The sequence below is a fragment of the Falco punctatus genome (assembly GCF_963210335.1).
Source record: "Falco punctatus genome assembly, chromosome: 5".
Classification (NCBI taxonomy): Eukaryota; Metazoa; Chordata; class Aves; order Falconiformes; family Falconidae; genus Falco; species Falco punctatus.
Window position 1 is genome coordinate 90,422,289 of NC_137584.1, and position 13,167 is coordinate 90,435,455.

General features: G+C 37.8%; 1 protein-coding gene across 9 annotated transcripts in view; it reads left to right on the forward strand.

Annotated features, from left to right (window-relative positions):
• Positions 1–13,167, forward strand: part of WDPCP (WD repeat containing planar cell polarity effector) — a 157,565-nt gene that overhangs the window by 52,772 nt on the left and 91,626 nt on the right. For 8 of the 9 annotated variants that reach the window (XM_080389571.1, XM_080389570.1, XM_080389569.1 and 5 more), the window contains 4 exons: positions 604–654; positions 3,107–3,177; positions 3,428–3,487; positions 12,688–12,802. In XM_080389571.1, the coding sequence (XP_080245697.1) occupies positions 604–654; positions 3,107–3,177; positions 3,428–3,487; positions 12,688–12,802 (297 nt within the window). The remainder of the gene's footprint in view (positions 1–603; positions 655–3,106; positions 3,178–3,427; positions 3,488–12,687; positions 12,803–13,167) is intronic. The other variant, XM_080389576.1, reaches the window with a different exon arrangement.

Sequence of the window (13,167 nt, forward strand, 5' to 3'; positions counted from 1 at the left end):
GCCCCGCCGCCCGGTGTGTGCGGGAGCCCAGCAGGGGGCAGCGGGAGCGCGCGGGAGCGCCGGCCCGGCCTCCGCACCCCGCCCGGGCTCTGCCATGGCCATTTCAGACCGAACGATCAATTTTCTTTATCTGATTAATCCTGTTAATCCTGGAAGTTTCGCGATGGGCCAGGAGGCCCGCTGGCTGGAGTTGCTGGCTGCTTGCGGCCCGCCTAGCGCGGGGCTGGGCAGGCGTCCCCGGGCTGCGCCCCGCGGTGGCGGCGCTGGCCCCGCGGAGGGGGCGCTGGCCCCGCGGAGGCCCCGCGGAGGGGGCGCTGCTGACGGCCCAGCTCCGCGCTCTGCCGGGGTCGGTTGCCGCTCACCCCGCGCTCTGATGAGATCGGGGGCTCAGCAACGCCGCCCACCTGCTGGGCTACATGAGCTTTTCTTTCACTGCAAATTTAAGATATCTGCCTCACGAGGTGAAAACATCGGGGCTGTCTTAATTTTTTTTGTCAATTTCTATGTTTTATCATACTGTATGAATCTTCTCTCTAATATTAATATTTGCTGACAGCAGTTGTAAGGATTATCATTCATCTTTTCATCCTTTCTTTCCTTTAGCATCGCAGATGAAGCATTGTTACTTAGAAGAGGAGGAAAATCTAGCAGAATGTAAGGACATTTTCTGAGTTTCTTGTTGCAGTAAAACCAGACTATTAATTTGGGTTGGTGACGCCCTTGGAAAATCACTCTCTCAGACTGCTTCAAACGTAACTTTCCGCACATGCCATTTAAGACAGACAGTCACAGAACTACCCAGCACAAAATAATTGAAAAGTTGTAATTATTCCTTCCTGGTGTATTTGCACTCTGTTGTTTTGTGGTTTTGTCGCTGAGCATGGTAGCGTGTATTGCTTCTGCAATCCATTGTCAAGAGGAATCACGAAGAATAAGCCAGATTTTTCCTTGTGAAGCTTGCTCAGTAGATGAGCAATAAACATTTTCCCGATCGACTCTTGAACTGAAATACCAGCTGCCTCAAAACTGAAAATTATAGCTAAGATACTTTCAGCCAAAATAAAATTCTAAGTTAATAGTGAGCTACCTGAGAATGCTTTTAGCTTTGAAACATCTACACTGTTCCTGCATTGTCTGGTTAAAAGCAATTTCAGTTTACGCTATCACGGAGCAGTATTATGGCGGTTCAAGGCTTTTATATTAGTACAACTTCAGTTCAAGTTTTACAACTCCTCCATAGTTATTATTGCTCAGAGCATTCATTAATACTCAAATATTATTACGTGATGACTCTGAAAAATCTAATTGATTTGTAGATGACTTCACAAAGTAGCATGCGTGCTGTAAGAATTGCCTTAACATTTTATCTTATAATGAAAATTCACGTGGAGTTGTGCATGTTTTTGAAGGCAAAATGTGTTCCGGAAGGGTAAGTTATTTTGCAAGACCATAAGGTGTTTTTGGAGCAGGTTGAAGCCCCGCTGGGGATATGGGTATAAAGGTGCGTGCAGCCATGTGGTAAATCTACACCCGCTGCGGAGAGTTGTGTGTCAGTCAGAGTCAATACAGCTCTGTAAAGGTGAGGAGATGAGAAAGGGTTATAAGTAGGGAGGAGCATAATGGATTTACATCCCTTGTGCTCTTCGTAGCATTATCTTACAGGCGCTGCCTGTGTGAAAAGAGAAGCAGGCCCAGACAAACCCCGTTATATGGAAGCCTCGGCTGTTATCTTTTATACGTGTGACATGCAAAAGGAACAGAAGCCACTGCACCTTGTTGCTTTAAATACAGGGGTGGCCTAGGCACATTTCTTAAAGTGGAGCACTGGGTTACTTTATTCACAGCTGCTGCTTTCTATAGATAGTTTGGTATCTGTACAGGCAATTCCCATTTTACGTATGTGGATAAATATTCCAGGATTTAGGAGGGCACCTATTGAAAATGTGATCTTAACATGCCCAATTAATATCATCCTAACAGTCCCACCAACACTGGCTTCAGTCCAATAAAACACAAAGAAGTTGTATGTTGGTGTGCTCTTCTGTTGATATATGAAATCCTTCATTTTTTCACTCTGTAGCACTTCTGTTGTAAGTTACTTTTTGCAGGGAGTTTTAAACACAACTGTTAAGTCCTTCAGGCTGGAAGTTGGCATACAAACTGACAGCTTGGAGCTCAAAACTTTTCATCAGTTTTCCTTCAGCTAGGCTAGATTTTAAAAAGACAATGTGTTCTAGTTTTCTCATGGTTTTTATTGTATACTTATGAGCAGAAAACTGCTCACTTTTAAATGATGAAATTTCACAAGTTATTAGAGCCTGATTCTCAGCCATGAAACAAACCAATTTCTAGCAACTCCAGGGGAAGCTTTGCCTCCTGGTTTCAGGATGAATGTATTAGGCCAGAATTTTCACAATAGTTTGCTGAGCATTAATAAATTTGTTAAAGGACTGTAGCAGTCGTGCACTTTCTTGTTTGCTTGACTTGGCAGATTTTTCAGACCAAATTTTCAAGAAGAAATCCTATAAATAACTATACTTCATAATAGAAGTTATGGTGTTCACAATTACCTGTTAATACCTCTATTGTACATATATATTTTGTAGACATGTTAGTGCCTGTTTTTTTTTTTAAATTAGGCAATGAAATGCTAGTTCAAAAGAATGGTATTTCTCTGTTTAGGAGTTGATAACTTGAATGTGAGTTAACATACCAAATGTGAGATGCTTTCTCACAGCAAGTGCTTAGCAGCTGGGTGAGATACTACATCCTGAGAGCTTTGTACACAATTGCCATGGTGAAGTCATGGTCGGTGTGGCTGTAACATGCTAACTGTTCCTATGACAGAGCCTTTCAAAAGGATATTCTTTGATACCAGAAAGTGATAGAAATCATGGCCATTTCCTTCCAATTACAGGCAAGTTGTATGTTTATGGTAACTCCTAGAAATCTTAGTTTTGTGTTTCCACAGAAAAGGAAGGTCAACTTGAATAACTTTTTTTATTATTATATATAATTATATGTATGTGTAATACTGTCACCTACATATACACATTTCTCTATCTTCTTTTTTTTTTTTTTCTTTTTTTTTACTTTTATATGCCAGCTCGAGATTACCCTTGGATACTGAAAAACAAGCGACCAGACAAACTGCGAGATACACTCAAGGAGGTAGAGGTATGCTTCAGAAAGTTTCAAGTACAGGAACATATAATCCGGTTTTCAAACCCCTTTCAACAGCTTTAATTTTCATAAAGGTCTAACTCTGCCCGTGATGATAAATGTGCTTTTGTGTGGCGGGCTGTTCTAAAACAGCTGCATCTTTGTGTGGCATGCTTCATCTATAAAGTTGAAAATCAGAAGTATGTTAACTGGTAGTGACAATGTGTACTGCCAGCTCCACTTTCTGTTTTCTGTTGTCCTTTAGGACTTAATGCAAAACAGTCAATGTGTGCTGGGCAGATGGAAGAACAAACATATCTGTCAGGTAAAATGTTTTGACAAGCTCTCACAGTGTTCAGTCAGTGGAGTCAAAAAGCTATTCAGTGATTCATGCATTACTGTTAAAATGTTAACTAACACAGAAAATAATTGTGTGTTTTTTTAATGTATGGGCTCTTATGACTTAGATTGTGTTTATTTAAATTTCTAGCCTGAAGTAGATGCTACGAAACAAAAATCTGTTTTTTATCAACAAGAAAAATTACATTAAAGTGCCCTGATTCTGTGTGATTATTATTATTTGGGGAAACTGAAAGCATCCTGTACCTCAAAATAGCACACTAAGGGAGCAGTTAAAATGTATAGACAGGTCTGGAATCTATGTTATATTACATTTTTATATCTGAAATTATTTACATGTCTGTCACAAATCTTTTTACTTCGAGCTTGTGTAATAGGAAGGAAGCTATAACTCTAAACCAGCTAGATCATTAATGAAGTTATGGAACAAAAGATATTGTGACATGTGGCACGCATGTAGCTATGTTCTCTGTCTTTATAAGTTCCACATAGTGTATCAACAAACAGCTTTGCACACCCTCATTAACACAGAACAGTAGAGTATTCTGAAAAACGTACGTATTTTGTTAAGTTTCAGCAGTCTTCATTGTTCATGAGGAAGTGTGCATCATATTTGAAACTGCTTTAGCATGGGGAATACTTGTAAATATTACTAATACTGTTTCTAAAAAGAAATGTCGTATTTTAACTTTTATGCTTTTTCACATTCATAGTTTTTTTTCTTCTATTTCAAGTAGTTCCAAATGTGTGTCAGCAGGATGAATATTAACTATTTGAACATTATACAGCTGAAATTCCAGAAATGTCTTTAAGAATAGCAAAATGTTTAAATACCTGACATACCAAATAGCATATAGTCTTTTTGTATCAATAATAAAGATATTATTGCCTAAGCTACACTTGCCTATCAGATCTTATCACTAGTAAATGTATATAATTTGCGTACAGATTATGTATTATATATCTGTGAATGTTAATTTGCTAGAACTGATTTAAATATTAATTGCATGCTAATTTAGGTGACTAATTTTTTAGTTAGTATTGTTCTGATTAGGAATGGAATTTGGTTAAGAAATACTGAGTCAATTAGCCATGAGTGTATTCATCTGCTTCCCAGTTTGCTGTCTCTTCATTTGCGCTCCCTGTCCATTCTCCCTCGGTTATTTTCCTTCCCCTCTCATCTATCTGCATCCACTTGCATTCCTTACCAATACATACTATGGAATAGTGAACTTCTTGCCAAAATTTTATTGTCCTGCCTTTATAGTATAACAACCTTCAGTATAAAACTTTTTTTTTTTTTTTTAACTTAGCATCCTCTGAGTAGTTTCAGGTTTACATAAACAAAAAGGAGACAAATACAATTCTACCTATTTCTTGTACAAGATGGGAAAGAAAAGTGATGGGTGTTTTTATCTTAGTATATCGGGACTGGCTCTATATTGGATTGACTCATGTAAAGGGGTAGCTTGGTAAATTGAGTATTTTTTTAGGGATTTTTAGATGGTTTGTATAGCCAGAGTTTAAGTCACAGTAAGCTTATGAAATAGTCAGAGTTAAAATTATAGATAAGAATCATAGTCATTTCTCTGTCCTTAAATTCTGCTTTTAGTTTCTCAATCACAAAACAAAATGTTTCTTTTAATATAATAATGGCTGATAATTGAAGACTCCAACTGGGTTTAGAATGTTCTGCCAAAACAATTGTGTTATTCTACTTTCTGTCTTCCTGAAAATATAACCTGTCCAACAAATGAAAATAAAACAGAAAAAACGAATAATTTGGGAGAGCCTAGAAGAGAAAAGCTGTCTTCTATCAAGTTTTATGTCAAGCTGGTTTTTTTCCTGCTGCTCATCTGTCTTGGAGCATTTTGCAGGGCTATCTGGACTCTCCCTATTTTGATACAATCGTTCTGAAGCTTCTGGAAAAGATGTACCTTTATTTTTTTTAGTTCTAATAGGAGACTAATTAACTGTTTCAGCAGAAAGTCCTTATCACATAATGGTGCAATCTATGTCATAGCGCTAGTGTATTCACATGCTATTTTGGATGGATACCAGAGCAGCTGCTAGTGGAAAAAGAAAAGTCCATGTTTGCATGAACTTTCAAGTGTAATGGAAGCAACAAGTCAGACAAACAGCATGGAGAGCATGCGGTGAACTATCCTGACTGTCCTAATTTTCAGTGATTTGGCCTAAATCTGAGTTTATGGTTTAATTATAGGGTGTGGGTTTTAGCTCTTTGGTTTTTAGCAGCAATACAATATCAAATAAATGAATTCACAGAAATTAAAATATTTAACTCAAGAGCCATCACATTTTTCAATAAATATTCTATGTGTTTGAATCTGCTGTATCTTCAGCTGAACAAGGAAGAGTTCCCTTTGTTTTGTAATAACAATGTGCTATCCAAAAACTTAATGGTTGTTGTACCTTTAGCACAGCAGAACAAATGGAAAAAATCTGAAAGGTGATACAATGAAAACAAGACTATATTTTAAAATAGTAGTATGATTTCCCTCAGATTTTGTGAAAAACCAAGCGTAAGACTGCTGCTAGTGTGCTTTCTGGAACCTAAACATCACCATTCCTAATCCCTCACTGCTTCCTCCAGCACCTCCACCTTCTAACTAGCCCACAAGCAAAAGTTGGGGGCTATAAATGTAAGCATGCATGTGCTAAAAATAAGTATGCTATCGTGTTAACCATTTCTGTGCAAATGACCAGTTAGACTTCATGCGTATGCCTCAATGAAAAATCTAGTTAGTTTGCATGTGGATTACCTTGTCCATTGTATGAATGTATTTCTCAGAATTGGCTCTTCTGTATGAGTTTGCCTAGAACTACTGTAACACTGGCCCAGCTTTCTACCTGTCTTGATGTTTCATTTTATGCATCAAAATTTCTCCTCTTACTTCTTTTATACAATCAGTGCATTAGAAGTTTCATATTTACTTCCTTGCCCATTACCAAAAAGCATCCACTGACCTTTATTTTTGCTGTTCAAAGTATACATTCTAGTACTGCTTAGAGCTTCTGAAACAGATGATGTGCCATTTCATGTAAACATAACCTAGACCATACAGGGATTTTTGTCAAGGAGTTTGCTCTCCTATTTAGAAGAGCTTAGTTGAGCCCTGAAGGACTGGGGTCTTTTCTTCAGCTCTGTTCCTCCTTACTGCAGTAGAATGTGAATGCTCACCGTTTGTGTGTGGTACTTCTGAACCCCAGCTTTGATGACCTGTGATGAGTTGCTGAAGTAATCCTGTAATCCTCAGTTAGTTGATGTCAAAGGAAAATAAATAGACCATAAAAGAAGGGCGACAGAAAAAAAGACAAGTAGTCTTTACAATAAGATGCCACTGTATTGTTTATAATTAAATAAACAATTTACTCCTTGGCTTCCCCTGCCGAGGAGTAATAACCTAAGGAATTAATTTTATCAGTATTGTTGCATTTACTCAGCTCAGCTCTGGCTGCTTCCCTTCCTCTTGGTCTCCTTCTCTGATTCTTTGGAATGCTTTTAAGTTTTGCCACAGAATCATGAAATCAGTCCCATGAAATGATGCCATTGGTTCAGGTTTGGTTTTACAATATAAGCTAGTAAAAATTAATGACATCTAGCCAAAACATTTGATTTCCAACTGTTTCTAGTTTTACATTTGCATTACTATGTAGAATTAAACACATGCCAATGCTGAATTATTTTATTGTATAAAAGCCAAGCACAAGCTGTGAATCATATCTGTTACCTGCTAATGAAAAAGATTTATATATTCTTTGCTAAATTACTTGGAGTTGATGTAGTTTGATTGTGTTGCAATTTACATATGTGTATGAGTGGGTTTTGTGTTACCATCATTGACATATTTAGAACTGGATTCTGAATGGAGATATACAGCAATATTTGCTGACATGGCATGTTATATCAGCTGCAATGCCCATAAGCAAACTGATGTAGCAAGATATGTGGTGACATACAGTAGCACATCTGATATCAAAATCAAGACATTCTGGCTCAAATACATGAGAAGCTAGTACCCATCACCAGTTACTAAGAGGAACACTGCTCTCATATTAAATTCTTTTGGTTGCTTTTGATCACAACCATTAATGTGTTGTGTGGTTTTAGAGATTTGGAGCTAGAAGTACAAATGCATTGATTATTGTGAAACAGTAACATGTAACAACAATAACTTCATCTGTAATAAGGCATGCAACAGAGTAATTACAGTAGGGTGGCTAAGAAAGCAATCTGGAATGAAGAGGTGGGGAAAACCCCTGGGAACCTGCTTGAACAAGAAATGCTTTGCAATTCTCTTCTCCTTTTGCATATTCCTTTGTCGGTTGGGCTCTGGAAGGGAAAACAGTTTGCAGCGATATTTTTTACAGGCATATTTTCCTTCTCTTCCAATTTTAATCAGATAGAAGCAAATCCTGGCTTTGCTCTGCAAGTATCTTTTTAGGTAGAAGGGCTGATAAGCAGCTAAGCTGCATGAATGAGGAGTCAAGGGCCAAGGCTTCCGAGGATAAAGGAATCCACTTAAGTACATGCTTAAGTTCTACTGAAGTCCATAACTTGTGAGCCTGTACTTAAGTCCTTTGCCTAAGTAGTAACTTAAACAAAAAAGTAACTCAAATACATATGGGAGCACTTTGCTGTTGGGGAAGGGAAGGGCCAAGTCTTCCCCTGGGTATCCTCTGCTCCTTGTTATGTCTTTCCTGCTCATTGGAGAATCATTTTTGGCACTCAGTATATAATTCCTTCTATCAAAGTCTTCACATTCAGCTCCTTGGTAACAGAGAAATAAAGTGGCCCTTCCTTCCCAGCGTGTAGACTGACCAGGTGCCCAAACATTTCACTCGGTCCACATTCAAGTACAAAGGCTACGCCTGTTCTTCCAATAGGTGTGAAGTCATGCTTTCGTGTTTTGTTTAGGAACAGCTCAAGACTGTTAAAGCTGTGGAGATGACTCTTCTGATTTCTATTTTTCACACTGCGGTACTTTAGTCTGAAAAATTTGTGATGTGTTTCATCACTGAGAGTTTCTTTTGCTAATTTGATATCTGTTAGATGGAATGACTTTGTGCCTTGTGTAGATAATGCCTCTAATGTTTGCTTTTATTCCTTAGCAATGATGGGCAGTTCCCTTGAGCACTACTTTGTGGAGCTGGATCACTGTGTATCTGTGTTCAAGCCAAGTTTGCAGTCTTCCCCGTTTCCTTTATAGTCATGCGTGCTTGTGATTGGACTGCTCCCATCCACCAAAATATGAGTTTAACTACGCAAGCTTACATATAACAACAACTAAATCTTTATTATCATGTAACAGTCTTTGCATAGACTACACAGTGAGTAAGGAATTGAAACCGTGAAGTTTCAGTTCAAGCACATCACATACATCTTTAGAATATTTTTGATGAAAGACAATATAGAATTGTAGAAGCATAGACTCATTTAGATTGGAAAAGACCCTTAAGATCATTGAGTCCAACTGTTAGCCTCACACTGCCAAGTCCACCACTGAACCATGTTCCTGAGCGCCACATTGACACATCTTTTAAATACCTCCAGTGATGGTGACTCAGCCGTTTCCCTGCTTTATTTAAATACCTGCTTGTACTTCATGGTAAACTTTAAGAACTATTAAAAAAAACCCACCCTCATTCTAATCCAAAAGATTTTTAAAGGCAGGAGGAAGAAATACTGACCTTACATGGCCACATAGTGTGTAAGGTCTCTGATTTACTTTTTAAATTGATACTCTAAAGTTCCTAGAGGGAGTGACTTAAACCTGTGGAGCACAGCAAAAGTTACATTAGTTAGTTAAAGTTAAGTTACAGCAAAAATGTGTTAAATTAAAATTTAAGTTTTGGCCAAATATCTCAAACTTCAGTGGAGAATAATGGGAAAGAAAGTTTTACTGTAAAAATAAAGGAGGAGGGAGCACAATGGGAGAAACAATAAAAGCCATGGAAATGATACTACTACCTACTTTCTGTCATTCTGGCATGCCATACTGGTAGCATAGAGATCTGTGCAATATTTAAAATACATAGCATTGGTTTAATGACTACTATCATAGATGTAAAGCAAAGCACACCTATTCGCACAATATTTTGTATTTATATAAATTTGTTGTCATTCTACACTGGAGCAATTGTGACAGATTTCTATTCTACTTCTGTAACAGGTGTGACTTGGGTCACAGGAAATGAACATAGAGGCATAAAGTGAATTTACACCTGAAACATTTAAGAGTTAAAGAGCTCTAATCATATTTGTTACTCTGAAGCCAGAATTTGCAAGCGTGTCCCTGTACAGCATGGTGGATGGACGTACTAGATGTCAGCAGAATGACAACCATGTGCCCTCATTCCGTAATGCAGTTATTCCAAGATCGTTGACCACCTACAAATCAAAACACATTTTTTCCTGTGTTTTGCCTCTCCTCTTTACTTGGATGGGTGGTATATATCCTTACTCTGTCAGGTAAACGTAGAGGCTACAAAGAGACTTCTAATTCACTTAGGTTTTTCTCCCAGGTTAACTCCAGCTTGCTTTTCTGTCTCCCTGCAAGAAGAGGAAGCATGGGACAACCTACCAGTACAGTGACATTTTCTGAGGGAAGAACATAGCTCCCAAGCAAAGGTGTTGTGGAAGTCACAAGCTGGAGAGTTTATTTATCTGACTGAACCAGCTTTCTTGTTGGCACAAAACACTGAAGGATTTGTGGTGTTTTCTCTGGCAGGCTGATACTCATTCAGTAATTTAGAACTGATCTTTCTAGGGTACTTACGTAAATTTTCCTTGATTGTTGCTTGCATCATAGTTTGTCAGCTTCTGGGTTTCAACCCTCACGTTTTCAACTATGTTCTCTGGACAATTATAGCTAACCGTAGTCAAATTGTGCTGGACTTAACAATATAAAGTTGGAAATAAATTGTGATTTTATCTAATCTAACTTCAACGTAAGGATAAATTAAAGTTTTGAAAGATTGCAATAAAAGCTGCATGAGTGTAGCTGTGTCTAGTATTCTTACTAGGACAGAACCTGAAAGGACATCTGTCGTGACAGGCAGTATTGAAACATTGACTATATATATTTATCAACCAAATGCATGACTAGACTTTGGCAGGGTAGGAATGATCGTTCTTAAAAAATTCATCTCACATCACAGGTATTTTTTGTTTCTATTTCAGACATCACTAGAATCTATTTTTGAATTATTGTGAATTGATAGGAAGATAGATTGGATTAATGCTGATTAAAGATACTAGTCAGGGCAAGAAAATAATTTATTTAAATATGCTTGTCCTTTTCTTTGCTGCAGAGAGCACAGAGCAGTAGTAATATAGCAAAATATGTAGAACCAAGATTTTTTCATGGCTAAATTATTGGGAGCAGGGCATTGCACAAGAGGCAAGCTCCATTAGATCACTACATCCCTGTGGTGATAATATATTTTATTTATTATACGATCCAGTAGATCTCACTGCAAGCAAGCTCGCCTGGTGTTTATGTACCAGTGTGTTGTTCTAAAAAGTATAATGCAACCATGCTTGTCTTGCTCTAGCATAAAACAAACAGGGATTTTTCTGCCAAATTCTGCTACAAAAGCAAGTATTTCTCCCGTAGTAAGTTTTTTAAAAGCACAGAGATTTCTTTACAGATCTGCTGTTAGGTAGAAGTAAGAGCTGGAGTCCCAGCTTTCTGGCCTTTGGTGAGCCCTCTGTACTTCCCTGCAATGGTCTTTCCACTGAGGATTCCTTTGGCAGAAAAGATTGTTCAGCAAGTTTTCAGGCTGGTGTAGCCTCTGCTGAAAAAATAATGGTATTTTTTTGTATACAGATGAGAGAGAGATGAACGCCAAGCTGCCAGAGCGGGTCCTACAGAACTGCTGCCATGCAGCAGCAATGAGAGCTGGCTGGAAACTTCCTTAACTTACACGCTGAGGTCACCTAGTCCAGCAGCTTGCAGGACCAGAGGTGGCACTGGAAGATGAATGGAAATACATTTCTGTTTTCAGTACTGCATGAGAAGATCAAAATCGTAGTAGTGATTTTTTTCACTGTTTTTACATCAGGGTTTCTGTAGAACCCAAGTTTGGCAATAAGTTAATTAGTATGGTCATAATTTATTTTTTTTTTTATAAACCCCAAACTGTCTTTTACCATGTTGCTAAGAAAAAAGTAATCGCTCTAATAAAGCTTTTCGTATACTCCTGCTACTGGAGTAACTTCACAAAGTGAGGTCAATCACAACAGAGCAGGGAACTTCATGGGCTTTATTTTCCGAATTTATTTGCCATAGTAGTTGCATTCAGAAAATTACTAAGTTTAATGGTTTAATTATGCAAAAAGAACTGGTTTTCATAACTCCCGTCACTGAGCATTCTCTCATACAAGTTACGGCATCGGAAGGAGCTGATAAGTACTGTGACTTAGTCTTCAAGATTATATGTATCATTTAATTGAGATTAATTAGGCAGAAATATTCAGTTAACTCTGAAATAAGCCTCTGAATATTCTGTCCAATGGTTTAAATTCCTTCTTTCTAAGAGAGACATCTATAACCTTATGCCAAGGAGTATATGGATTTATTAGGAGCCCACAGTTATGACTGTAGTAGGGCGCTATTAAGTTAAACAATATATAAATGATCAGAAATAACAAGGTTAGCAAAAAGGTGCTGGTTTTAATCAGTGATGATCATAATATAAACTTACGTGAAGCCCAACTTTATATTTTTTTTGATATACTGCAGGCTATGCAGTTATTTTATACAGAAAAAATCAGGTCCGTGGATGATGGTGATCAGCATCATTCCTTTACTCATTCAGGACAGAATTATGATCTCCATTTTTAATGAAATATTTCAGTACATTTCATGCAACATTTGAGAACTTAGCACGCATGTTCTTCAAGTGTTCAGCAATTGTAATTCTTGTACCCGTACAATTCAGTGTTGGATTACGTCTCTCTCTTTCATCGAAAAAGCTTTCAAAGTCATTATAAGACATCTTTGCATCAACGATAATAAGTCTTTTCTGTAATTTTGAAAATTAGATTACTATGTAATGGACAGCTGCTAATATGTACCTTGAAACGTTTCACTTTATTAATGATTCTTGATGTCTTGTTTTCTCGCTCTTTGGATTTAGCTCCTCTTTCACTCAGGTGTATTGGTGTCCCTAAGCCTTTCTGGGCCACAGCTGGAGAAGGTGGTGATTGACAGGACCCTGGTGGGGAAGCTCATCTCCGACACCATCAGTGATGGTAATTACACCCACGTGCAAATCAATTGCCTACATTAACAATAGAGCAGAGAAACAGTATGTCAACAGGTAGACTAATTATTGCCATTGGGGACTTGCAAACACAACAAGTAATTGCATGTAATGCCATAGTTACAACCCTCAGGACTAAGAACACTTTAAGAATAATATTTAACATCAAAGTTTTCAGGCTTGTCAAATACTGAATGGGTTTCTAAAATTCGGTTTCTTACACATTTTAATCACTGTCAACATGCCATTTGAACTTGTCATTTTTACTTCATAGGTTGGAGAATGGGACAGAACCAAACATAAGCCAACTGATAAATTACGTGGGATAATTATTATTAAAATATTAACTTATTA